The 26,430-nt window shown below is 43.0% G+C and overlaps 2 protein-coding genes and 1 long non-coding RNA gene across 3 annotated transcripts; 1 reads left to right on the forward strand and 2 right to left on the reverse strand.

Annotated features, from left to right (window-relative positions):
- Positions 1-2,035, reverse strand: apoda.1 (apolipoprotein Da, duplicate 1). Its single transcript, XM_028593115.1, has 5 exons — positions 1,963-2,035; positions 1,510-1,649; positions 1,150-1,271; positions 950-1,035; positions 1-568 (listed from the first exon to the last, which is right to left on the reverse strand). The coding sequence occupies exons 2-5, from the start codon at positions 1,624-1,626 to the stop codon at positions 333-335; spliced, it is 561 nt and encodes a 186-aa protein (XP_028448916.1). The 5' UTR covers positions 1,627-1,649; positions 1,963-2,035; the 3' UTR covers positions 1-332.
- An 11,652-nt stretch (positions 2,036-13,687) lies between these two features.
- Positions 13,688-15,037, forward strand: LOC114565850 (apolipoprotein D-like). The gene is made up of 4 exons (XM_028594136.1): positions 13,688-13,818; positions 13,957-14,078; positions 14,509-14,597; positions 14,704-15,037. Exons 1-4 carry the CDS (start codon positions 13,699-13,701, stop codon positions 14,943-14,945), a joined length of 573 nt encoding a protein of 190 aa, XP_028449937.1. The 5' UTR covers positions 13,688-13,698; the 3' UTR covers positions 14,946-15,037.
- On the reverse strand, positions 14,498-16,488 carry LOC114565851 (uncharacterized). Its single transcript, XR_003693989.1, has 3 exons — positions 16,411-16,488; positions 14,689-14,950; positions 14,498-14,589 (listed from the first exon to the last, which is right to left on the reverse strand). It is a non-coding gene; the product is annotated as an uncharacterized LOC114565851 (long non-coding RNA).
- Between the last annotated feature and the right edge of the window lie 9,942 nt (positions 16,489-26,430).

Consider the following 26,430-nt stretch of genomic DNA (forward strand, 5'->3'; position numbering starts at 1 on the left):
AGAACATTATGCTCAGCATGTAATATTACAACCAGGGATGATGTGTTAAATAAAAAGGTGGGTATGACTATGACTTCACTTACTGTATGCTTTAACTTACTATAATGCACAGTATAGGCATGCAGTTATTTTGTGCTGTAAATATTTTTAGAAAAAGGCAGGAAAGCTGTGTTTTCACTCATAAACAAACTGAGTTACTGAGTTGAGTCTACCCTCCACTACATCCCTCGTCATAATCATCTAAATATTACTCAAAGATTTTTCTTAAATGGATGATAAATTATTTTCCCTCCTGTCAACAGCACAATCTTGTTCTGCGTTTCCATTGCTGTTCAGAGAGTTTTGTCACAGCCTTGCTGCTTGCTGGGAATCATCCTGCTCACATCAATGTTGTTCTTGGCGAAGGTATTCATGGCTTTCTCAACAGTGGCGTCAGGCAGGGTTCGCGTTCGGCCTAGGATCCAGGCGAAGTCAACGTGGAAGAGCCTCAGGATGTCCGTGCAGGAATACACCAGGGCAGAGTCCACGTAGTCAGTGGACAGTATCCAGTAAGGAGAGTAGGGCAGGACTGTGGTTGTAAGAAGCACAGAACCAAATCAAAAGCAGATCACCTACAATGTTTTCTCCTGATCTGACACAAGGAGATAAAGGAAGATGTATGTTCATCTTAACAAGCACACTAACATTATCAGTTGACTCCCTAAACAACACACAACAGTGGCATTTTTTTTTTTTTAAAGGTTATTTTTTTCGGGCTTTTCCCTTTTATTTAGAAAGTGGATAGACACAAAAGGGGAAAAGAGATGGGGGATGACATGCAGCAAAGAGCAGCAGATCGGATTTGAACGCTGTGCCGCTGTAGGACTCACGGGGCAAACGCTCTTACTGGGTGAGCTAGAGGTCGCCCCGGGGCATTTATTTTTAAACATGTATGAAATATATATCTCACCGTAGGAATAACTTATTCCCAGTTTTGCCGGGTTCTTCATATCCTCTATGACTCCAGTCCCTTCGATTTTCCTCAGCTCTCCTTTTCTGTTTTATTTCACACAGTCATGTTTCATGTTGGATTAGGGGAAATACACACACCATGCAAATATTACCTCTTGGTTCCATATTTGCACAAAGAAAATTGCTGATAGGACTCACAGTTTTTCAGAGCTGACCACTCGAATAGAGTTGTCTGTTGTCAAAGTGAAATTGGTTTCGATGCACCGGCCCTTCTCAAACTGGGCTGGCAGTTTGGCAATTTCAAACCATCTCCCCATGAACTGTGAGGGTAAAGACACACATACTGTAGTAAGTTCAAAGACAATTCAGAGTGCTGTGAGTGGAGAGTATGAATAAATCTACATGTTTAGTGGATTCAGTAAAATGTTACATTGTTACAATACAGTTTGTAGTCTTTTTTTTTTCCCCCTTTGGAAATAGCAGAAGAGAAAAAGGACAGCTGTTCATGTCATCCACACACCACCATGTGTATCATGTTCTGTACAAAGTAGCCTGTACCTGCTTAAGGTTGAAGGCCGGTTGAACAGCTGGGTCTGGACAAGGTCCCCAATGGGGCACCTGAGCCCTGATGAGCGGGAGGATGAAGGCAAAAACCACAACAAAAGGTAACTTCATGGTCGAGATAGGCCTTTGTTACCCTGCAAGAGTTTATACACCAAAACATACAAATTAAATTAAATCTACAGTATATGTTGATAAGGCAACAAATATTAGAAATCTGACCAAAAAACAAGATATACCGGTAATCAGAGGTAACTAGTGTAAAGAAGGACAAGGATTTTACAGCAATATAAGAAGTAATTATTTTATATGTGAAAGGTAACATTTTTCTACACAATTTCTACAGGCTAATGAATAGACACTTTCCTCACAAAAAAGTTCTCAAAGTGATAATGAGTGAACTGTTTGTCATTTTATTATTTATATACATCACCAAATATATTTTCTCACCTCTGTGGCCTGATGGATCAGATATATGTTCTCTCCCTCGGACAAATCCCAGGATTTGAATTGGAGACGTTGCTCTCTGCGAGATTTTGCAGCAGTGCGACTCTGTGTCATCAATGACTGTCTTTGTGTAGAGCCAGCTTTATTTCAGACATGAAGTGAACTATTAGCAAAGTGGAGTCATGGGGGACACAGCAGTGGAAATGTTATTAAACAATCTGGATGTTCTCCTGATGGGCAGGAATGTGCATTTATTTAAGTGACTCTCAAGTCTTTACACACACAGCTGCAAATAGACGCCATTTTTAATGTTGATAAAAAATAGATAACATTTATTTTCAAACCTATGAAAGAAAATGGACCAGTTAGTCCTGGTTATACGAAGACCTAATAGACCGAATTCAATGATATTTTGTCATTCTCACGTCAGAGTAGCTCACTAATTTGATAAAACAGGACTTTTTAGCCATGCTAGTGACATGGATTCAATTTCAGACATTTATGATCTCCATAGGATGAATTGTTAAAGCATTGGTGACCCCTCTGACTTTTTTCATCTGCTGCCAACTGGTTTAGATCTCTGGTTCAGAGTGAAATGTCTCGGCAGCTATTGGGTGGATGACCCATGTTAATGCAATTTTTTGCTCTGCACTCTACCTTGCGGTTTTACAGCAGATCATCTATAGGCAGCTTAAAAAGTAATTTTTCATCCTGGCAAGGTGCACAGATTCAACTAAAGGAGTAGATAAGTGAGTTTTCTTTCTGTGGTATTGACTTTACAGTAATACACATATTCATACACACAACAGGCTACACAGGACTTTTATTGCTGCTGTGATTGGCCTTACTTTTCTTCTGATTTTCTTATCCCTTGTGTTGTCTTCCCGTCGACCATGGACTTATTATGGTCTGTTTTACCTGTTTATAAAGCATAAAGTAAAAAAAAAAAAAAAAAAAGATCACGTAGTTCTGTATTAAATCTTCTTAGCCAACTTCATTCCAATTTACTACCACTAGTTTTACACTTATTTTTGGAATTCATGGTCAATAAACCTCATTTATATGAAATTATACCTAAGAGTTTAAAACCCCTAGAAATGATGAATTATTTTGACTAATAGTTCAGATCTGAGGAACATATGTTGATGGATAATCACAGACTGTTTAGTGTATGGAACCATCCATGTTATTTTTGGGCAATTTGGTGTAAAGAAACACATATTTTTTGTATAGAAACTTTTGAAAATGGGTCAGATTTGACCCGAGGACAACATGAGGGTTGTGATTGATTAGGCTACATGCTCCTGTAGTTAAAGTAAGTAAGTTGGCACATGATCAGTAAGTGCTGAACGTGTGCCAACCTAATCAATTCATTCAAAAAGTTATGATCATCCATCCATCCATTGAAAATTTGCTTCTGTATTCATGAAAAGTTGAAGAAATGGGGTCATAGTCCAAATGCAGCAAAACAATATATAAATGGAACAGTGTTTTATCAGAATCTTAGTCTATAGCCCAGCATTTAAATATCTGAGATGTCCTGGTGCAGTAAACTGCATCTGTTTAACATTCAAAACAGATTAAACCAAGCACTGTCAATTAAATGCAAATTCCATTAAATGCTGTCTGCTTTCAGAAAAAGTCCCATGGCTACAAACAAGGTTAAATTAAAGAAGAGAAAGATCAAAAGCTCAATTTCCAGCTAATACACTTCAGAGGAATGACTGCACACGGATACATCAAAGCCTGGTTGAAGCAGAGGCGCCGGGCTTTTCCCTGGATGGAGGCAATGACCCTGACTGGTCAGTAGATGATCAAGGAAAGAACCAGCCACACTAGTATGGAGAATACCAGCAAAGCATTCAGCCCAAACTTGTTTTGATCACATGCTTGCAATTTATAGTTTTTGTTTCCATATTCTATCACATGGAGAGTTGATTCAGTGGTCAAAAACAAGGCTTGTTTTTTAGTTTTTCATCAAGTTCTCATTTTCAGCCATGATTGCATCACTACTCATGTTGCACATTCTTTAACTTAAATAGCCAATAACCGCCATGGACCTTTTTAACAGCAGTCATTTTGACTTGCCATAATAGGAAAAGCGCAGGTGAACATTAATGTTTCATTAAAGGGGACCTATTATGCTAATTTTCATGCTTTAACGTTCACTTTTTTTTTCATACTGCCCATTGCTGCTGCATCTGTATTCACCCTATGTGTGGTCCAGGTCTTCCGCTGTCATTTTTATACCGCAAGTTTACATACACGTCACTACTGATTGAATGAGAACGAGATAAAACTTATCTCAAAGCCTGTTGCATATCTTTTCACACCCATTCGGGAAAACATGTTGTTCAACCCGGAAACCTTAGCAAAACGGTGCTTACCATTTTGAGTTTGAGCATGCCCCTTGTCTATCTGCAGGTGCACAGTACTGCACGACACGCCCTCGGAACGGTTTGCAGTTTGGTTACATTCAGACGCCAAAACTGCTTGGTTACGTTTTGGGGCCGTGTAATAGACTCTTCTCCATCTGTGCTCTCGGCGTATCTGTACCGTCCGTCATTGCAGCCGGGGAAATGACTGTAAAGCAGCACTTTCCACTTTGTAAAATCACCAATAAAAGCTTCTAAACCAAAAACTACACAATCGGACATGTTCCAGCAAGAATGTGATCTGAAATTGGGGAGAAAATAACAACATTGGCAACCAAGATTTCAGCTTTCCCTGACATTAGCATGTAGCTACATGTAGCAGTGTACGTCAAGTAAACACTTGCAAAAACGTACCTGGAGCAGATAACAGAATATAGAATTCCGACACAATGTACACAATGTAACATACAGAAGTGTACATACATGACTTACAATCAATCAATCCACCAATCAGTGTTTTTCAAACTTATTGCAGATCCAAAACACAGAGTAGAATTATTAAGTGTGTGTGTTTAGTGGGATAAACATGCTACAGGAACATCAATATACATGATTGACAGGGTTACATAACAGCTACAGTAAAAACACTTGCATGTCACCACACATGGGGTCATGTTGGGGCTCCTGGCACCTGTATACACAAACATACACACACACACAAACAGAGAACTTGAGAATATTTCCTGCTGCTGCTGAAGGACAACAGAGGTTGCAACACCATCTGTGACCTTTCACCTAAACTGAATAGGGAATCTAAGAGAAGTGTTACTGAAAAATCAATAATTGAATTAACTATTACAGAAGTTACTAAAATCATAAAAAATGGGTAAAACATATGATTTAAATCAGATTGTATTTGTATCAGAAATACTTTTCAGTATAATACAGACCAAAACACCAAATCCACAAACAACAGCATCACAAGTTCTGACCGTCTAAATAACAGCTAGACATTAAAAGCTTCCCAAAGGTTTCATTTGTTGGCATTTTTATTGCACTGTATCAATTTATGCTGGAAAGGTGTTGCTGTTATTGTGTCCACCTCTATAAGAACTTGAAATGGTAAACAAATGGCTGTTAGACAGAAAGTGCCTCTGTGTTATGTGACTGACTGCATTTTAGGCTTTTATTAGACAGTCAGTTATAGAGATGACAGGAAATGAGGGCTTAGAGAGACAACATACAAAAAGATCTCCAGGGAACTTAGTTTTTTATCTATGGAATCCTTTTGAAGACTGACTTTAAAATAAATGTTGTTGCCATACGCTACAGACATTTTGTGATTAGTAAAAAGATCCATACTGTAGAAAACAACCAAAGGAATCTGCTTTCTACCTAAAGTCTAAAAGACGAAAAGAAGACAGAAAAAACATTTCCTTTACCTTGCTCTGCTCACTAAAATTTTCAAAAATTTACAAAAAAAGAGGATGTTTTCAGACTTTGAGGCATTAAGTGCAGATTTGTTCTTCAATTGCATAGAAATGCAACTAATTGGAACCACCTCTTGTAATTAAATTTAAATACTGACAACAGTCACAATGACTTCCTGAAGTGGAGCATATTAAACAAGTTTGTTTCTTTCTAAAAGTGCCGATATAAGCATCTCATGCTCTATGGAACGCATACTTAATATTTTAAAGCGAGATCTGTAAACATATTTGATCATTACACTTGATTTAATGTATTTAGCTAGACATTTATTACATTAATTAAATACACTTAATTTATGTAACCTGAAATAATCAAGAAGGTTTTCATTGTGCTAATAGATAGTAGTAAGTTATTCGTGTTATCGCCACAGAGACTGAGATGACTGTTTGGTTAAGCTGATACAGTCTGTGGTTATCCTTACCAAAGATAAGATTCCCATTGCCTTCATTTTCATGGTCAAACATGTCTGAGAAAGTGGCACATTTGAAGGTCAGATGTCATTTCCCAGTTGAAAATACATTTTTTCGTGTATAGAAACTGTGAGTGCAACAACACGATTTACATAGGATCAATACAAGCGCTGAATGATCTATTTTGACTTTCCATTCATCCAAAACATAAGATTCATTTATCTGGATTTGAAAACATGTATATGTTTTGTTTAATATTAAAGGAATGCAGGTAACTTGGAGAATAAAATTATGCTTTTATATATTTTTAGCCACTCTAGCCTCATGCCCTCAGGATGGTAATGTTGATGGTCGTTTGGTCCACCACCCTGGTCCAGACTGAAATGCAGAAAGAAGTATTCAGATCCTTTACTTTAGTAAAAGTACTAATACATCACTGTAAAAATACTCTGTTACAGGTAAAAGTCCTGCATTGAAAATGTTACTTAAGTAAAAGTATGTAAGTATCATAAGGAAAATGTACTTAAAGTATTAAAAGTAAAAGTACTCAATGCAGAAAAATCCTCACATTTTAGAAACTGGAAACAATCAAAACAGTTCTGTCAATCAGCTAAGTGTTTAATCGGCTAATCATTTCAGCTGGACTTGTAGGTTGTTATATTTTTAGGTCGTTTAATTCATAATAAAACATTGTATTTTATAAACAATCTTATTTTGTAAAGTAACTAGTTACTGAAGCTGTCAGATTAATGTAGTGGAGTAAAATGTACAATATTTCTCTCTGAAATGTAGTGGAGTAGAAGTAGAAAGTGGCATGAAAAGAAAAGACTAAAGTAAAGTTCAAGTACCTCAAATTTGTATTCAAGTAGAGTACTTGAGTAAATGTACTAAGCTACATTCCACCACTGCTGAAATATCTCAACACTTATCGAAAGGATTGCCATGGAATTTGGTACAAACATTTATGGTCCCCACAGGATGAATTCATCTGACTTTGGTCTTTAACTTTTCCTCTAGCGCCATCATCAAGTCAGAATGTTATTTGGTTCAATACTTCATAGTTTAGGCTTTCTATTTAGGTCATCAGCATTTTAGCATTGTCATTGTGACCGTGTCTACTAGCATGGTTGTAGACTTTAATAAAACCATACTAATTCTAAGCAGGTGTTTAGAATAGTCTGTTCACACTAAACATGTACTCAAAACAGACTAAATATGGTCCCAAAAATGCAATGCACAATAAAAATTAAGGAGCGGCTCACAGCTCGAAAAAACTATTATTATTGTGGATGGTTGTGAATGAGCTCCAGAAAGATCTTGGAACAAAAAGTATGACATCTTAAGAAGGACATTTTGCCTTCTGTTTGTGAACTCTAACTTCCAAAATCGTAGTTTGATGGACAAATTGACGTTGCGTGTGTATCATGGCTTCCTGTTAGTATAAAGGTTAATTATGTTAATGTTTTTGCACCAGACCTGGTAAGCCCAAACGTGTAGTGCGGGTAAATTGGGAACGTCTGGAGGAGGCCCCTGTCCGACAGACTTTCAACTCACACCTCCGGCGGAGCTTTTCGTGCATCCCTGTGGAGGCTGGGGGCATTGAACCCGAGTGGACAATGTTCAAAGTTTCCATTGCTGAAGCTGCGGCGAGGAGCTGTGGTCTTAGGATCTTAGGTGCCTCAAGGGGCGGTAACCCACGAACACCGTGGTGGACACCAGTGGTCAGGGAAGCCGTCCGACTGAAGAAGGAGTCCTTCCGGGATATGTTATCTCGGAGGACTCCGGAGGCAGTTGCAGGGTACCGAAGGGCCCGAAGGGCTGCAGCCTCTGCCGTGAAAGAGGCAAAGCAGCGGGTGTGGGAGAAGTTTGGAGAAGACATGGAGAAGGACTTTCGGTCGGCACCAAAGTGTTTCTGGAAAACTGTTCGCCACCTCAGGAGGGGGGCGGGGAACCATCCAAGCTGTGTACAGTAAGGATGGGACACTGTTGACCTCCACTGAGGAGGTAATAGGGCGGTGGAGGGAGCACTTTGAGGAACTCCTGAATCCGACTAATCGCCCTCTATGTTAGAGGCAGAGCTGGAGGATAACGGGGATTGTCGTCGATTTCCCAGGCGGAAGTCACTGATGTAGTCAAACAACTACACAGTGGCAAAGCCCCGGGATTGATGAGATCCGTCCAGAAATGCTCAAGGCTCTGGGTGTGGAGGGGCTGTCCTGGTTGACACGCCTCTTCAACATTGCGTGGAAGTCTGGGACGGTGCCAAAGGAGTGGCAGACTGGGGTGGTGGTTCCTCTTTTTAAAAAGGGGGACCAGAGGGTGTGTGCCAATTATAGGGGTATCACACTTCTCAGCCTCCCTGGTAAAGTCTACTCCAAGGTGCTGGAAAGGAGGGTTCGGCCGATAGTCGAACCTCGGGTTGAGGAGGAACAATGCGGATTCCGTCCTGGTCGTGGAACAACGGACCAGCTCTTCACTCTCGCAAGGATCCTGGAGGGAGCCTGGGAGTATGCCCAACCGGTCTACATGTGTTTTGTGGATTTGGAGAAGGCGTATGACCGGGTCCCCGGGAGATACTGTGGGAGGTGCTGCGGGAGTATGGGGTGAGGGGTCTCTACTCAGGGCCATCCAATCTCTGTATGACCAAAGTGAGAGCTGTGTCCGGGTTCTCGGTAGTAAGTCGGACTCGTTTCAGGTGAGGGTTGGCCTCCGCCAGGGCTGCGCTTTGTCACCAATCCTGTTTGTAATATTTATGGACAGGATATCGAGGCGTAGTCGGGGTGGGGAGGGGTTGCAGTTTGGTGGGCTGGGGATCTCATCGCTGCTCTTTGCAGATGATGTGGTCCTGATGGCATCATCGGCCTGCGACCTTCAGCACTCACTGGATCGGTTTCGCAACCGAGTGTGAAGCGGTTGGGATGAGGATCAGCACCTCTAAATCGGAGGCCATGGTTCTCAGCAGGAAACCGATGCAATGCCTTCTCCAGGTAGGGAATGAGTCCTTACCCCAAGTGAAGGAGTTCAAGTACCTTGGGGTTTTGTTCGCGAGTGAGGGACAATGGAGCGGGAGATTGGTCGGAGAATCGGGCGCAGCGGGTGCGGTATTGCATTCAATCTATCGCACCGTTGTGACGAAAAGAGAGCTGAGCCAGAAGGCAAAGCTCTCGATCTACCGGTCAGTTTTCGTTCCTACCCTCACCTATGGTCATGAAGGCTGGGTCATGACCGAAAGAACGAGATCCAGGGTACAAGCGGCGAAATGGGTTTCCTCAGGAGGGTGGCTGGCGTCTCCCTTAGAGATAGGGTGAGAAGCTCAGTCATCCGTGAGGAGCTCGGAGAGAGCCGCTGCTCTTTGCGTCGAAAGGAGCCAGTTGAGGTGGTTCGGGCATCTGGTAAGGATGCCCCTGGGCGCCTCCCTAGGGAGGTGTTCAGGCACGCCCAGCTGGGAGGAGGCCTCGGGGAAGACCCAGGACTAGGTGGAGGGATTATATCTCCAACCTGGCCTGGGAACGCCTCGGGATCCCCCAGTCGGAGCTGGTTAATGTTGCTCGGGAAAGGGAAGTTTGGGGTCCCCTGCTGGAGCTGCTCCCCCCGCGACCCGACACCGGATAAGCGGACGAAGATGGATGGATGAAGATGGATGGATGTTTTTGCAAACCAACTACTAAAACAGTGTACTATGAGAATGAATATGTAGCATATACTGTATGGAATTAGTAAGTAATGCACAGTGTTACTGTTATGGTTTCGATGTGTTGCCTTGTATTTTGTTTTATTTCTGTTGTCTTGTTTGTGGATTTCTGTATGTATCCTGTTTTGCATATTTCTGTTGTGTATATTTCTGTTCATTGTGTAGGTTTCTGAATGAATGAATGAATGCCTTTATTGTCACTGCATTTACGTACAATGAGATTGTAGAGCCACTCTAGTAAGGTGCATCATTATAAAACATATAGTATCTATGTAAAACTCATCAAGGTACATTATAAAACATACATACATTCTGTTTACCCTGTTTTAACTGTGTTCTGTGTATTGTGTATTTCTGTTTCCTGTTTTATTGTGATAGTCCGTTTTCTATCTTGTCATGTCTAGTTCTGCTTCCTGTGTTTTCCAGCCTGTGTGATTGTCTAATGTGCCCCACCTGTTTCCCAGCCCTGGTGTCACCTGTCCTGTGTTTGCTCGTTACCCAGTTTATTTAGCTTCTGTGTTTCCCTTTGTGTCCTGTCTGTATCCTGCCTCAGCATTTCCCAGCCTTTTGTTTGCCTGCCTCCTCTGGACACCTTGTGTTTCCCTCTGCCCTTTTGGCCTTTTTGTTGTGAATAAATCATCGTGTTCAACCTTCTCCTGCCTGCCTCTCCCTGCATTTGGGTCTTTTATCCCCTTCTCCACACAACCGTTACTCTTCTTATAGATTACAATTGGAAATATAACAAATCTGCTGCTTGAATTATAAAATAAAAAAATGCCCCAGTTAAAAAACCCTAGAGGAGGTAAACATATTTTCTGCTGTGAAACCTCTGTATGAAATTTTTTTTAATTTGTAATACATTGCTAGGCCACATATCACAAAACTGAGGATGTAGGTAATGTATTGAAAGTAATAGGCCAATTAACCCATTAAAATACAAATATATTGTTTATCACAATATACAGTTCTGAGAATCCTTTTCAATGCCTCTATTGCTGCTTATAATGATATCTGAATGTTGAATGTTTTTAATGAGCATTCTGTGTCCTGCAGCTCTTTGTCTGATTCTGTTTTCTCCATCTTGCCTGGTAATACTCTAAACCACAACAGACTGCTTCAGCTTCAACCCATTTCCACTGCAAAGTAGTTTCCAAGGCCCTTACAGCTCACTGTGAAAAGCAGGGCAGGGATTAAAAGTGAATCCAGAGGCAGAGAGAGCGGCTGTGGGAGCATCAAGAAAACCAGATGTGCCCAATTAATCTTTCTGTACACCTGTGTGTGCTTTAGTAAACACTTAGAGAACCCAAGGTCTATTAAAACAGGATGATGCAGTAAATGTTCACGTGGGACGGCATTAATGTTTCAAGATAAAAAGACTGAAGCTGGTAAAAGTCAAGTTGGTTTACGTGCAGTTTAGTGTCCCAAATTCCACTATGGCCAAGAGCCGCCCTACGAGGCAGCTCGATTGGTTGGAGTCAGGCATTTGACCTTGAGTGGTTAAGGTTAGGATAGCCGATTGGTCAGGGGATAGGACCTGTACAAATGGGGTTACGTTATGGGGAATTTGGGACACTAAACTGCACGTATACCAGTAAAGTTTATATGTTTGTTTGTTGTAGTTAAACAATACATACTAATGATAGAATGATTATATAGGGTATTTCACACTGTTCCTTATGGTCTCCTAATGGGGTATGTAACATTGGTTGGGCTGAAAATGGCCTGGTTGATATTTTATTGGCCTTTATGCATCCCTTTGTTTTGGCCCTATTTGTAACAAGAGCTTTTCTTCCAAATATGGTATGTTCATGAATATTTAAATGAGCTGCGCGCTGATTGGTTGAGCGAATTGCCATACGCACACATTAGAGACACGTGCTGATGGTTTAGCGAATCGCCATACACACACATTAGAGACGCGCGCTGATTGGTTGAGCGAATCCCCAATACACACACATTAGAGACGCGACAGAATCTCATATTCCACACACTGCAATCTTTCGTTACCAAATTCACTTCTGAAACTTTTTTATGCGAGAAATCAACTACATAAAGCTCAAATATGGGCCGTTTTACGAAAATTGATGGCTAATTGCAAATTTGGTAAGACGTGTCGGACTTTAGAAGGCGTAACAAGCTCGTTGACCGCGCTCTCAGTCACTCACCAGCCGGCCGGTAGCAGGAAGAGGGGAGGGAGAACAGCGATCTGCAAGCCCTGGAGCTCTGTCAGGGCTCACGGTTTGGTAGTTCCAGTCACCCAGAAAAGGGTGAGTTTGCGCGGGTATTGAGCACCGGGCCGCCGGGCCGAGCTCAATCGAGCTCACAGCAGGCCGGGGTCTGTGACGGAGGACAGGCAGGGCGGCGATGTAGCAACCCAGGCAGCACCGGCTGCTGAACTCCGACACACAGTCTGACAAAATTTGCAATTAGCCATCCATTTTCGTAAAACGGCCCATTTGAGCTTTACATGGTTGATTTCTCGCATAAAAAGTTTCAGAAGTGAATTTTGTAATGGAATGGCAGAGATCTGCGTGACCTACATTCAGAAGACTACCTGATCTCAGGTCAGTTGTGTAGCCTATGTAAATGTTGGGGTGTGACTGTTCTCTTAATACACCCATGGGCGTGACAAAGGTTCCGGTTTTTGGGAGGTTGACGTCAACTTCCAGCTTTGTTGAGATTCGCCCGTTTTCAGCGGCAGTTTCAAAATATGAGATTTTCATAGTAAAGGGGTGACAATGGGATTTTGAGCTTCTATGTATCCTATTTACCCACCGAACTGTCGTTATTCAACTATGACAGGGTAAAATCGGTTTTGCATTCTATCACCCCTTTAATAATAAGCAGAATGCCTTATTTCAATGTCTTGGTAAAAAGCAAACTCCGCTGCTAAAAGACATCAACCCTGGTTCTAGTGCTTTTAAGGTGGGCAATATGTTCATTAACTTTCTTGGTGAGACATACACTGTATGATTGATACCACCTTCTGATAGTGGTATCAATCGACTAACTCTGCAAGAAATAAGTGAATAAACACATTTCCCAACATTACTTTCTTTAAATATTTAAATGGAGATTAAAAGTTAAGGTGATCATGCAACTAGCTCTCACATGCATGGCATACAAATTATCTTTAGGGTCACAATTTTGAGGGAGAAATGTAAAATATTTATGCTATGCAAATAACCAGATGCTAATTTTAAACTCAACCAAATCTATGAAGGGGAAATGTGGCCTCTTAAGTCCACAACCTGAAAAATAAAATTATTTAGTTAACAGAATATCAGCTTAGCTGCTTTGATTCTGGTTTACTGTCTACTGGAACACTCAGATACTCAGATTTTGATATTTTGTATCTTGTTTGTAATTTTCACATTATCTTGCTGGTTTTTGTGCCAAGGGTCCTCTTAAAAAAAGATGATACATTCTTCTATAAAGATCAAAAGGTGTGAGGTCTGTTTGAACAGGTGCCAACTCTCACACTCACTCCACCCCTTCAAAACTTTTACATGTAAACACAAGAGGGGCTGAAGAATGTGATTAATAAGCTACAGGTCTTTAGAACTATAAAAGACCTTCTAACCTGAAGGTCCTGCACACATTACATACTGTACAGGTGAGCAGACTTTAGCTATGACTCTTCCTCTTTACGTCTCCTGCTCTTTCCTTGGTTAAACCATCAGAGATTATCTGTCAAGAGCAACCTCCTGTGTTGCTGATTGTTTCAATAATGGTGCAGTGTGTTCTGTTCTCTGCAGGTTGTGGTGATAAGATGAAGGCCATGCAGGTGATTTCCTTGACTCTGCTGTCTGTCCTTGCAGCCAGCGCTCAAGTGTTAAAGCCCGGAAAATGTCCTAAACCTGCTGTTCAAGCCGACTTTGATGCTTCCAGGGTGAATACTAAACGTGTCCTTTCTGTGCTACTAATTAATGCTATGTAGCATGAAAAGCTTGCCTGTTTTGCAACAATTAAAGTACATTAAATTAAGTACTCAGTTTTCTTACTGTGAAATCCTGTGTTTCCTCTGCAGTACCTTGGTAAGTGGTATGAGATCAAGAAGCTGCCAACATTCTTCCAGAAAGGGGAGTGCAGCACTGCCACCTATAGTCTGAAGAGTCCTGGAGTCGTTGGGGTCCTCAACAGTGAGCTGCTGTAAGTATATGCTGCCTAAATGTCAAAATTTTAGATTTTAAGTTTTGAATCATGTTCTTTAAAACTGCTGAAACTCATATTTGTTAAACTAAAATTACTCACTTATTGTCCTTGTCGCAGTCCATGAAATAATTTTCAGAGCAAATGAGAAGTCTTTTTTTTCCTCAATTAGTGTGTAATTCTACAAAAAAAACAGTTGCTATTGCCTTTATAAAACCACATATACACTAATTTTACCTGTTAAACATCAGGTGAATTGAATGTCCTTGGCCAAACAGAATCACAAACTTATCTGTTATACCATCTCAAATTCATGAAAGGAAAGCATTTAGTGAAAAGGGGAGGACATACAATACATTGGAGCTTTAGAAATTACAAAGTGAAAGGAAATGTATAAATTAATTTTAATTCATGTTTTGCTTGTCATTAGTGATGATGGTACCATTAATTCTATCGTCGGCTCTGCCAAGGCCAAGAACCCCGCTGAGCCTGCCAAGCTGGAGGTCTCTTTCTTTGAAGGTAAAGAGGTCTGAATTATTACAAATGAAGTTCACTCAGTCATTCTTAATAGGTTTTATGTACTCAATATTCTGGCCGCTTTGACTAATACCCGTCTCTCCTGCAGGATCTCCCCCTGGTCCATACTGGGTGCTGTCCACCGACTACGAGGGTCACTCTCTGGTCTACGGCTGCACCGACTTCGGCCTGTTCCGCACAGAGTTTACCTGGATCCTGAGCAGAGAGCCCACCCTGTCTGAGGAGACCATAGAGGAGCTGCATGGCATCCTGTCTTCCGTCGGAGTCGATGTGGACAAGATGGTCCACACCATCCAGGATGAGACTTACTGCAGTGCCATGAACCAGTAAAAAGCCTGTAAGGCAGGGTGATTTAGATTGATGACATGACACACTATATGCTGTCTTCATGCAAAGTCAATGCAATAAACCTGTAAAACTAATTCATGTTGTAGTTTGTTTTGTCTTTAGACTTAAAGGGCTTATTCTGAACTACACATTGACAATATACATTCAATACATTCAATATACTGTACATTCATAACAGCAGCAGATGGCCCCCTGGTAGCAAGGATGACGAGCCAGTGTGACGATGGTGATAGTGAACTATGGCTCAGGCTGTATATTTCTGAAACTGCAGAGTAGTAACCAAGCCTGACTAGAACATGAAAAGCAGTTTGGGTTACGCTGTCTCACTTCAGCTGTATGAGACTGTTCAATATGTTTCATGCCAGAATGCATTCTAGGTTTTTAATCCATTTCCAAATAGCTCTGAATTGAGCAGCCAAATATAGCCGGAAGTCAGGTAGATTTAGCCCTCCTTGTTCAGTGGGGTAACATTTCCTCTTACAGTAAGATGTTAATTGTATGCACCAAACACTGAGGCAAGTTCCTTGTAATTGAAAATTTACTTGGTGATACGCCTTATTCGATTCTGTTATTTTATTATTAACTTATTTCACATTGACAATTTACACCTGAGGCTGTTTTGACGAAGTTGTGTAAGAATTGCCACCTGTTTACATTTTCTATTTGAAGAGGCCTCTGGCAAAAAAGATCTGATTGACAGGTTGTGTAAAGGTTAGATATTCTGCTATCGATAACTACAGTAGATTTTAAAGTCATTTTTGGATAATAATGTTGGTCAGTCCACTTCTTTAGTGCAGATTAAAATGTCTCAATCTCAATTTTGTAAAGAAATTCATGTGACTTCGGTGACCCCATGACTTTTCCTCAAGTGCCACTGTGTGGTTGACATTTGTGTTTGCTAGTGAGAATTCTCCTCTATTAGCAAATCCTAGACGGTTAATGTTTTAGATAATACTAGCTAGCAATTAAACCATTTTGTTCAGTTCAAGTTCCTTCAATTTCGACAAAGTGTGGCAAGCCCAGGGGTTTGGATGTCTACGTCACTAGTTCAATAAGACAAGCCGGCACCAGGAGTACAGTTGGAAAACAGTTGAAAAGTGTATTACAGACAATGAGGGGAATTTCCACAACACTTCACGGACTACTGCTTAAATGTCCACAATCCATTCACATCGTCTTTAATCCACAAACGGGTCCTCATCCAGAACAGTTCGGTACACAGGGGGGTAGTCAGCCAGTCCAGGTCACAGCACTTAGTCACACAGTTTTAGTTCAGATCACTTCTCAGTACTTTCCACCACTCTGTCTCACTCTGTCTCACTCTGTCTCACTCAGCTCCACTTCTCTTTTCTCTCTGCTTCTTTTGTTCCCAGTTCAAAAACCTGCTTCCTCTTTTCCCTCCAAAACCCCAATCACCTAATTAATGTACCGTACGTAATAATGTTACCTCTGAATCTCTGTGCTTCTTCTTATGTCAAGTCTCAGCCTGGTCTCATGGAAGTTCGTGTAAATGTGACGTTATTTGAATCTATTGATACGTGTTCACGGAGACGTTTTTGTCGGTTTTTACGTGGTGGACAACACGAAAATGTAAAGTAATGTCTTTCAATGGGAAGCATATTTTGTGGCCACAAATGGTAGGGAGTAATATAAAAAGCCGAAAATCCACGTAGGGAAGTTGGTCGGGGTGGTGGATGGGTGAAACAACACAGGACTTTCACCCGGGCGAGCGGGGATCGTGTCCCGCGTGTGGCGCTTTGTTTCCCGGGGATGGCGTCCCTGCGTATGGCGTTTTGTCCCGCGTGTTACTGTGGTGCTTCTCGCGGCATTTAAGGCGCCCTTTCCCTGGCGTTTAAGGCACCCTTTCCCCGGCGTTTAAGGCGCCCTTTCCCCGTAACTTTTTTCCTAAACCCAACCTCCGCCATCCCATTATTGTGGGGCGTCCCCAGCGGGCTGCCTCGCGGGCCGTCTTGCGGGCGCCTCCCAGCTTATGGAGCGTCCTTTTCGGCCGCCTCATCCAGCGGGCCGCCTCGCGGGCGCCTGCCGGCTTATGGAGCGACCTTTTCGGCCGCCTCCCGGCGTCCTTTCCCCGAGAAAATAACGTGACATTTACACCTTGAAAAACGTCTCTGTGAACACGTATCAATAGATTAAGAATAACGTGGACATTTACACGAACTGCCGTGAGACCGGGTTGCAAGTCTAGAGCTTCTCAGTTGAAATCTCCATCCTCAGGTTTACTGTGCTAAATGCAAGTGACAGTTGGTATAAGCAAATTATTCTGCATGGGGCTGATGCTGCAACAACTAATGGAAAAGTGTAAACTCATTGGCATTTTGCCTAGTTAATAATCAATGTTGTTTCCAGGACTAAAATTGAATGGGCCCGAATATATGCCTGCAAATATGTCTGAAAAAGTTGGTGTTTGAAGAGGCCTCTTCTCTGGCAGAAAAGATCTACATGACAGGTTGTGTAAAAGTTAGATAGCTGTTCTGCTATCAACAGTGTTGGGAAAGTTCACTTTCTACATGAACTAGTTCAAAGTTCAGTTCACAAATTTTAAAATGAACTAGTTCAGTTCATAGTTCATACTTCATAATTTTGAACTAAGTTCACAGTTCCAAAAATGAACTAGTTCATAGTTCTTTTTTTCCATTTGTTGCTTCGGTTCAATGCGCCGTTTCAGGTTTGCTGCGGATGAGACTGAAGTGCAGATTTTCTTTTTGAAAGCCGGCGGGCAAAGTTTGCACAGAAATGTAAGATTTTTCCCATCCTCACCGACCTTGTCATAAAACTTGTTTAAATGATCATACGACGCCTCCTTGCTGCTTTTTGTTTTGATGACACATGCGGCGGTGCGACACTGGTGTTGCCAGATTGGGTGTTTTTTCCGCTACATATTAAGGCCTGTTTACGGTGTGTTTTAGCCTGGGTTTTCACCTGGAAGGCTCTATAGAAATCTGGCACCCTATTTAACAAAGTTAAATTGAGAGAGCGTGCCGTTCACAGACACCAAAATGAACGAGTTCACAGTAACATTCATCAGGCAGTAATACAGTACGTTCAGTTTACGTTCGCCCAAAATATGAACGAGCTCATGAACTATCGTTCAATGACGCGTTCAGGCACAACACTGTATATATATATATATATATATATATATATATATATATATATATATATATATATATATATATATATATACACACACACACACACACTCACCTAAAGGATTATTAGGAACACCTGTTAAATTTCACATTAATGAAATTATCTAATCAACCAATCACATGGCAGCTGCTTCAATGCATTTAGGGGTATGGTCCTGGTCTAGACAATCTCCTGAACTCCAAATTGAATGTCAGAATGGGAAAGAAAGGTGATCTAAGCAACTTTGAGCATGGCATGGTTGTTGGTGCCAGACGGGCTGGTCTGAGTATTTGACAATCTGCTCAGTTACTGGGATTTTCACCCACAACCATTTCTAGGGTTTACAAAGAATGGTCTGAAAAAGGAAAAACATCCAGTATGCTACAGTCCTGGGGGACAAAAATGCCTTGTTGATGCTGGAGGTCAGAGGAGAATGGGCTGAGTGATTCAAGCTGATAGAAGATCAACTTTGACTCAAATAACCACTCGTTACAACCGAGGTATGCAGCAAAGCATTTGTGAAGCCACAACACGCAGAACCTTGTGGCGGATGGGCTACACCAGCAGAAGACCCCACGGGGTACCACTCATCTCCACTAAAAATAGGAAAACAAGGCTACAATTTGCACAAGCAAATTGTAGCCTTGTCAAAATTGGACAGTTGTACACTGGAAAAATGTTGCCTGGTCTGATGAGTCTCAATTTCTGTTGAAACATTCAGATGGTAGAGTCAGAATTTGGCGTAAACAGAATGAGAACATGGATCCGCCATACCTTGTTACCACTGTGTAGGCTGGTGGTGGTAGTGGTGTAATGGTGTGGGGGATCCCTTTCACCTTCAGAACTACCTTAATTCTTTGTGTCATTGATTGAACAAGGTGCTGGAAGCATTCTTTAGAAATGTTGGCCCATAGTGATAGGATAGGGTCAAACATGGTATTAGTATGGTGTTCCTAATAATCCTTTACGTGAGTGTATGTATGTATATATATATATATATATAAATAAATGTACAGTAGATACCACTTTCGGCTTATGAGATGCGTCTGTGCCTCCGCCAGACGGGACGGACATCTGACCTGTTTGACCATAAAGACAGACTTTTGTGGGACTTTGTGCTGCTTTTGGGTGTTCATGCAGAAAAAAATGCCAAACTAAGCGACATGGAATGACATTTTACAGATGAAGAAGGTGTTTTACAATAGTTTTATGTTACAAACGTGTTTAATTTAAAATCAAAAGCGGTAATGTTAATCCTTCTTTTAAGCTAACATAAAGTGAAGTGACTGTCCTGATACTGAATTAAGGTAATGACAGCCTGTGTCCGCTAAAGTATTTTTTATTTAAGTTAGTAATAAGATGCTGAAAATTACGTTTGTTATTGAAGTGGCAGCTCGTGGTGACTGAATTGCAGTTCCTCGAGTGGCCGCTTGAGTCATAGTCATTCTCCATAGACCCCAAGCATGTTATTGCAGGCAAACACAGGTGTAATTAATAACGTTAATTATGGCCCTGTCCTATTTAGTTGGGCCAGTACCCCTGACGATATAGGACAGGGCCATAATTAACGTTATTAATTACACCTGTGTTTGCCTGCAATAACATGCTGCTAAGTAAGAGTAATCCCTGTGAGCAAACCCCTCAGATTTCAGACCATTCTAAAAACTCCACTTCCAACTGATTTTTTTCTACTCTTGGCTCAAACTTACGTCAACTCGTGCCGTAATTCTATTTGGTTATCTGCTCCAGGTACGTTATTGCAAGTGTTTACTTCACGTACACTGCTACATGTAGCTACATGCTAACGTCAGGGAAAGCTTGGTTGCCAATGTTGTTATTTTCTCCCCAATTTCAGATCACAACAGACTGAGATAGTCTCTACAGATTGTGGTGCATTGTGGCGCTTTTGATTGTACTTTCACTGTTTGTTTTGTGGCGACGCGAATGGGATAGATGACACTCAGGGATTTTAAGATTTCCGACAACGCCAAGTGTGGCAATGCGAATGGGATAGATGACACTCAGGGATTTTAAGATTTCCGACAACGCCACTTGGGATAGGCCCAAGACTTTTAGAGCACACAGGTTCGTTCCACTCGATAGGCAAAACACGTGGTTCCCAGTTTTCAAAAATACTTTATTTTAATAAAATGTATATACCGTATTTTCCGGACTATAAGTCGCACTTTTTTACTTACTTTGGCTGGTCCTGCGACTTATAGTCAGGTGCGACTTATATATCAAAATATATATAATTTAACATGTTTTTACGTGTTAATTAATTCTGAAAACATTACCGTCTACAGCCGCGAGAGGGCGCTCTAGGCTTGTGACAACTAGAACGCTCCTCCTAAAGACAACTGAGAAAGAAAAGAGATAACAAACTGCAGGTAGTAAAATATGCAGCCGAAAACGGTAATCGAGCAGCAGAAAGAGAGTTTGAAATGAGGGAGAAACTTATGAGGGAGACTGGCGAAAAGGTGACTCTTACTGCAATGAAGAAAACAAAGAAAGCTAATCGGCTAATCGTGGGCTGAAAGCAACACGGCCAGAGCTGGAGGAACGAGTCGGGAGGGGCTCGTTCACGGTGCAGTTACGTCTCCACGCCTTTTAATACATCCATGCTCCACGCCCTGGTAGCTAGTTGTTCTGTGTGCTATTGTATAGTTCAATAACTGTTAATGTGTTACGTTAACATACCGGACACCTACCGTATTCAGCGTATTGTTCTGTGTGCTATAGTGTAGTTGAATAACTCTTGTATTTATAATCTAAATAAATGCGACTTATAGTCCGGTGCGACTTAATATATGTTTTTTTTTCTCTTCATTTTTTGACTGATGCAACTTATACTCCGGAGCGACTTATAGTCCGAAAAATACGGTAGATATATATTACCATAAAACTTTGCATGCATCACAAATAAGAAAAGGAAACCTAATCAGGTGCTGTGAATGGGATTGTGAGCGAGGAGCGTGCACTCTACACTCCCTCGCTATATGGCCGGGCTGATTGCAGCGCCTGCATAGCATAGGGCTGGTACGAGGTGGATGACTGTGCTGGTGAGAGACCTGCAGCAGAGCAATGCTTTCAGTGAGCTTATTAAGCTGTTCTTGCTGATGCTGTAGCATCTCCCTCATCTCACCCATCTCTGACACAGGGGGGGAAGAGACAACACCCTGCAGTTTACCTTGCACGCCATACTGGACATCAAACACTGAGGGGACTGAATGACTGCGGCCCCTCACACCGCCGGGTAGACCTTCAAGCTCCCACTGAATCGCCTCTGCTCTAACAGCTTGCAGGGTGTAATTGGGCTGTCTACGCACTAACTGCTTCAACTCACGACGCAGGGAACTGTCCAACACATGCTCAACAAATTGGTCTCTCAAAAGAGCTTCTGCATTTGGCACACCAGTAGGTGCACGCTGTTTCACATTCTCCAGAAGGCAGCAGGAGGGAGAGCTGCAGAGCCACGGTTTGGGTGGGGCCGCTCACAAGTTTTTCCAAGTAGGTCAGAGGTTTCTGAGCTGATTGCGTCGTGTCCCCATTTACATTACATTACATTATTACATTACATCTCATTTAGCTGACGCTTTTATCCAAAGCGACTTACAATTAAGCGCTTTCAACTGTGAAGGTTCAAACTCGAGACAACAAGTAGTAAGTGCAAGTACATTAGCTTTAAATAAGCAAAGCTACAAAGAGACATATGAAAGTGCAGGTTCAAGAATTATTATTTTTTTTGGTTTATCCGAGGTGTAGTCGAAAGAGATGTGTTTTTAGCCTTCGGCGGAAGATGTGTAGGCTTTCAGCCATCTTGATGTCGATGGGGAGCTCGTTCCACCATTTGGGAGCCAGGACAGTGAACAGTCTGGATTTCGTTGAGTGATTAGTTCTCCCTCGCTGTGAGGGGGCAGCAAGCAGTTTGGCGGATGCAGAGCTGATTTAGCTGTGGACATGGGTGGAGTGAAGGTTCCTTGTTTGGTGGATACTGGTTCCATGGTGTCTACTATTTCTGAGAGCTTTTTCCACCAGCATTTTGAGCCTTGGGGTCAGGAGCGCCTCCGATCATGTCATTGGCTACAGCTTAGAGCCGCTAACGGCCTGGCAATCCCCTATATCGGCTACTTGGAGCTACAGGTACAGCTTTGTGGCAAAGTGATGCCCCACTGTGGAGTGTTGGTTGTAAGAGACCCCCCTGGTGGTGTGCCGGCTCAAGTGTCTGGTGTCCTGGGGATGAATGTTATCCGTAAATGCTACCAAGAGCTCTTTGGGCAGCATGGCTTGGCTTTGTTTTCTCAACCCTGTGTTTCTGAGGCCCCGGGGCCTATTGTGCAAGCACTGCAGCTGTGCCATTGTGCAAAGGTCCCTCAGGACAATCCAGGAAGGGTAAAGGTCAGGGGTAAAAGGTTTTGGCGGATTCCTGGTGGTGTCATGAAGATCATGGCAGCCACATGCTCTGAACAATTTTCTGGCTCCACAGTGTTGTTTGAGCTTGGATTCTGGTTTGCCGAGTGGCTTGCTTGCTTCTCCTGCCCTGGTTCAAGTGATCAGGGGCACAGCCTAAATACCAGTGGTTAATGTATGCTCTGGTGAGGCAGTGCTGCACCCCCTCACAGTTATTGGCACACTGGGCACTGTCAATGTCATTAGCCTTCCTGCAGGAGTCACTGAGGTACCATCTAGTAGGGCAACCATGTCCTCTCATACAGTTTCTCCTACTGTACCACAGCAGATGGGAGAGATGGACATGTCGTCCCTGTCTGCTGATCAGCAGAATCAGGTGAGGTCTCTGCTTGGGCAGTACACCTCTGTCTTTTCGGCTCACGATGGGGATTTGGGTTGTACTAACCTTTTCTCCAATGACATCCCCCTGGTTGATGACATTCCGGTCAGGCAACGCTATAGGCGTATTCCACCCTCAGATTATGAGGTTGTAAAGGAGCACATTAACCAATTGCTCTCATCACACGTAATCCGGGAGAGCAGCAGCCCCTATGCATCCCCCATTGTGTTAGTGAGGAAAAAGGATGGTAGTCTGCGCATGTGCGTTGACTACAGACAACTAAATTGCAAAACCAGGAAAAGATGCTTTTCCTCTGCCACGCATAGAGGAGTCCCTGGATGCGTTGTCTGGTGCCTGCTGGTTCTCTACCCTGGACCTGGCCAGTGGTTACAACCAGGTATCAGTTGCTGAAGCAGATCGGGCAAAGACAGCCTTCTGTACACCATTTGGTTTATTTGAATGGAACAGGATGCCCTTTGGGCTCTGTAACGCCCCCAGTACTACTAATACGCAGCGTATTTTTGGGGATCAACAGTGTCAGTCTCTCTTGTTGTATCTTGACGATATTGTTGTGTTCTCATCAACAGTGGAACAACATCTGGAGAGGTTGAAAGTAGTGCTAAGCCAACTTCAAACTGAGGGCCTCACGGCCAAGCTAAGTAATTGTTCCTTCTTTCAGAAGGAGGTACATTACTTGGGCCATGTGATTTCTGGTGAGGGTGTCTCCACCGATCCAAGAAAAATTGAAGTGGTAGCTAATTGGTCGATTCCCACTACCGGCTCAGAGTTTGGGTCTTTTCTTGGTTTCGGCAGTTATTACCGGCGTTTTGTGGAGGGCTTTGCTGAGCTGGCAGCACCCCTGCACAAGGTTGTGGCTGAGTTTGGTCATGCTAAGACTGGTAAGAAGTCTGAGCATGGGGTTATCAGGTGTTGGACTGATGAGTACTTTCAAGCACTGAAAACTAAGCTCACCACTACACCGGTGTTAGCTTATTCAGATTTTTCCCTCCCTTTCATTCTGGAGGTTGATGCGAGCCATGGTGGTTTGGGAGCGGGTTGTCTCAAGAGCAAGCAGGAAAGGTGAGACCAATAGCCTATGCTAGTCAAGGCTTGAGGCCCACAGAAAGGAATATGGTGAATTACAGTTCCATGAAGCTTGAGTTTTTGAGGAATTCAGAGAGTACTTGTTGGGTAATAAGTGTGTGGTCTATACCGACTACAATCCCCTTAGCCACCTGTCCTCTGCTAAATTGGCTTCTACTGAGCAGCGATGCGCAGCCCAGCTTGCCTCATTTGATTTTGAACTTAAGTATTGGTCAGGGAGGAGCAACAAAAATGCTGATGCCCTCTCTCGTCTGCACCCACCTGGTCCTCAGGATGTGGAAGTGATGCTTCCTAGTACTGCAATACCTCAGCCTTTGCAGCAAGCTTTGGGGTTGAGGAAGGTGGAGGTAACCCAAGCTGCCATTGCAGCTTTGCCACAACACACCTCCTCAGAGATGTATGCCTTTCAACAGGCTGACCCTGTTATCCAGGAACTGTTAGAGTTTGGGGAACAAAAGCGGCATCCCAGCCATGAAGAGCGGGCACAGCTGTCCCAACCCACACTGTCTCTTCTTTGACAGTGGGACCGCCTGATCGAGAAGGATGGAATCCTTTATCGCCAGGTGTTCCTCTCCAATGGTGCTGAGGCTGTTCTTCAGCTGTTGCTTCCTGGTACGCTGAGAAGCAAGGTTTTGACCCAAGTCCACCAGGAGCATGGGCATCAGGGAGTGGAGTGGACATTGGCGCTCCTTCGGTCTCGGTGTTACTGGCCTGGCATGTCTTCTGATGTGACCTAATGGTGTCAGACATGTGAGAGGTGTCAAACTGCTAAAGATGTTCACCCAACAGTTTGTAGCTACATGGGGCATCTGTTGGTGTCTCGCCCCAACAAAGTCCTTGCTATTGATTACACCACTCTAGAGCCTGCCCAGAACGGTGTGGAAAACATCTTGGTGATGACAGACGTTTTCAGTAAGTACACAATAGCTGTCCCCACCCAAGATCAACGTGCCCCCACTGTGGCACTGTGTAATTTTGAAAGCTCTCTTATCCAACAGCTTTGCAGCTTGTACGGTGTTGTAAAAACCCGCACTACCCCATACCATCCAGCTGGGAATGGTCAGTGTGAGCGGTTCAACAGAACCCTCCACAATCTGCTGCGAACACTGCCTGTGTCTCAAAAGCAGGACTGGAATGCATGTTTGCCAAAGGTACTATACTGTTATAACACAACGCCCCATCAGGCTACTGGAGAGTCCCCCTTTTTCCTAATGTTTGGCCAGGAAACTAGGCTGCCAGTGGACTTCTTGCTGAGTAGAAGGTGCAAGGGAGCGTTTGCAACATGCGGCTGACCGCAGAAAGTGAACCCATGATAGGCACGTTAAGGACCTGCCACTGAGTGAAGGTCAGTTGGTGTTCTTGCGTGACTTCACTGCAAGGGGGCCCCATAAGACCTGGGATCGGTGGAGCTCTGTGAGGTATCGAGTGTCAAGAGCACCCAGGGAAGGTGGCTCAGTGTACACCATTGTGCCAGTAGATGACCCGACCAAGGTCAAGCAGGTTCACCGTAATATGCTGAAGGCGGTGGTTGGAGTGGACTTCCCTGGTAGTGCCTCTTCCCATAACTCGGTTGTGGAAGAACCACCCTCTGTGGATGAGAATTCATTCGTGTATGAGTTGTGGGTTCTTAGACCACCGCCCTCTGTGCACCCTTCTGCTTTGCCCTCTAACAGATCGACCCTGGTGACCCTAAATCCATATCAAGTGCCAGTGCCATCTGACCCAGATTATCCTACGTCGGACTACAGGGTTAACTGCTGGCCACCACGCTAATGTTCACCATCTCCCATGGCCGGTGGGAGAGGTGGCGCCCGCTAATCCCCCACTTTTGTGTCTGATGCAGTTTCTGCTCTTTTTAGACCTTGGAGGTAACTTGTAGAACTTGCCTTGATTTGTCCATTGTCGGGGCCTCGATGCAAGAAGTGGGGGTAGCAGCATAGAAATAAGGTTGTCTTGCTGCAGTTAATTGCGCCTGCTGACCACTAGGGCGGCAGTATATAAGTGTGGCCCTCCTTCTCGCGCCCCCACTGATGCATAATTTCCGGGTCAGGTGTTTGTCTGTGCAGAGCAGCGACTGAGTGCTCCATGCGCTGTGCTCCGTTTTATTCCTTGGTTCTCTCAAGCCTACTCTCTGCTGCTAAATATACAGCTTTGTTTCTGCCGCGAACTACACAGAGTGTCTACAGTTGGCTTGCATGGAGGATTGCCGACACCAGACTTTTAACCTGTTTAGTTCTTTAATTTTAGCCGAATGACTGAGGAGTTAATTCTTAGTTTGTATTACTTTGTTTTGTTTCACTTGAATTAAGTAAATTGTTTTGTTTTCTTTATTATCGTTTGGATTAAGTAACTTGTTTTAAGCTGATTTTGTGAACTATTTCCTGTTTTAGGTTGTGTGTTTTATTGTACATTTTGGGGTTAATT

Source organism: Perca flavescens, chromosome 12 (assembly GCF_004354835.1).
Source record: "Perca flavescens isolate YP-PL-M2 chromosome 12, PFLA_1.0, whole genome shotgun sequence".
In the NCBI taxonomy this organism is placed as follows: Eukaryota; Metazoa; Chordata; class Actinopteri; order Perciformes; family Percidae; genus Perca; species Perca flavescens.

Bases quoted from the DNA above. Each gene is read 5' to 3' on its own strand.
- LOC114565850 (XM_028594136.1), top strand. From the start codon at position 13,699: ATGAAGGCCATGCAGGTGATTTCCTTGACTCTGCTGTCTGTCCTTGCA. The intron at 14,079-14,508 runs GTAAGTATATGC...GCTTGTCATTAG, and splicing joins GTCCTCAACAGTGAGCTGCT to TGATGATGGTACCATTAATT. The intron at 14,598-14,703 runs GTAAAGAGGTCT...TCTCTCCTGCAG, and splicing joins GGAGGTCTCTTTCTTTGAAG to GATCTCCCCCTGGTCCATAC.
- apoda.1 (XM_028593115.1), bottom strand. From the start codon at position 1,626: ATGAAGTTACCTTTTGTTGTGGTTTTTGCCTTCATCCTCCCGCTCATC. The intron at 1,272-1,509 runs GTACAGGCTACT...TTACCCTCACAG, and splicing joins CGGCCTTCAACCTTAAGCAG to TTCATGGGGAGATGGTTTGA. The intron at 569-949 runs GTGAGATATATA...TTACAACCACAG, and splicing joins GGGAATAAGTTATTCCTACG to TCCTGCCCTACTCTCCTTAC.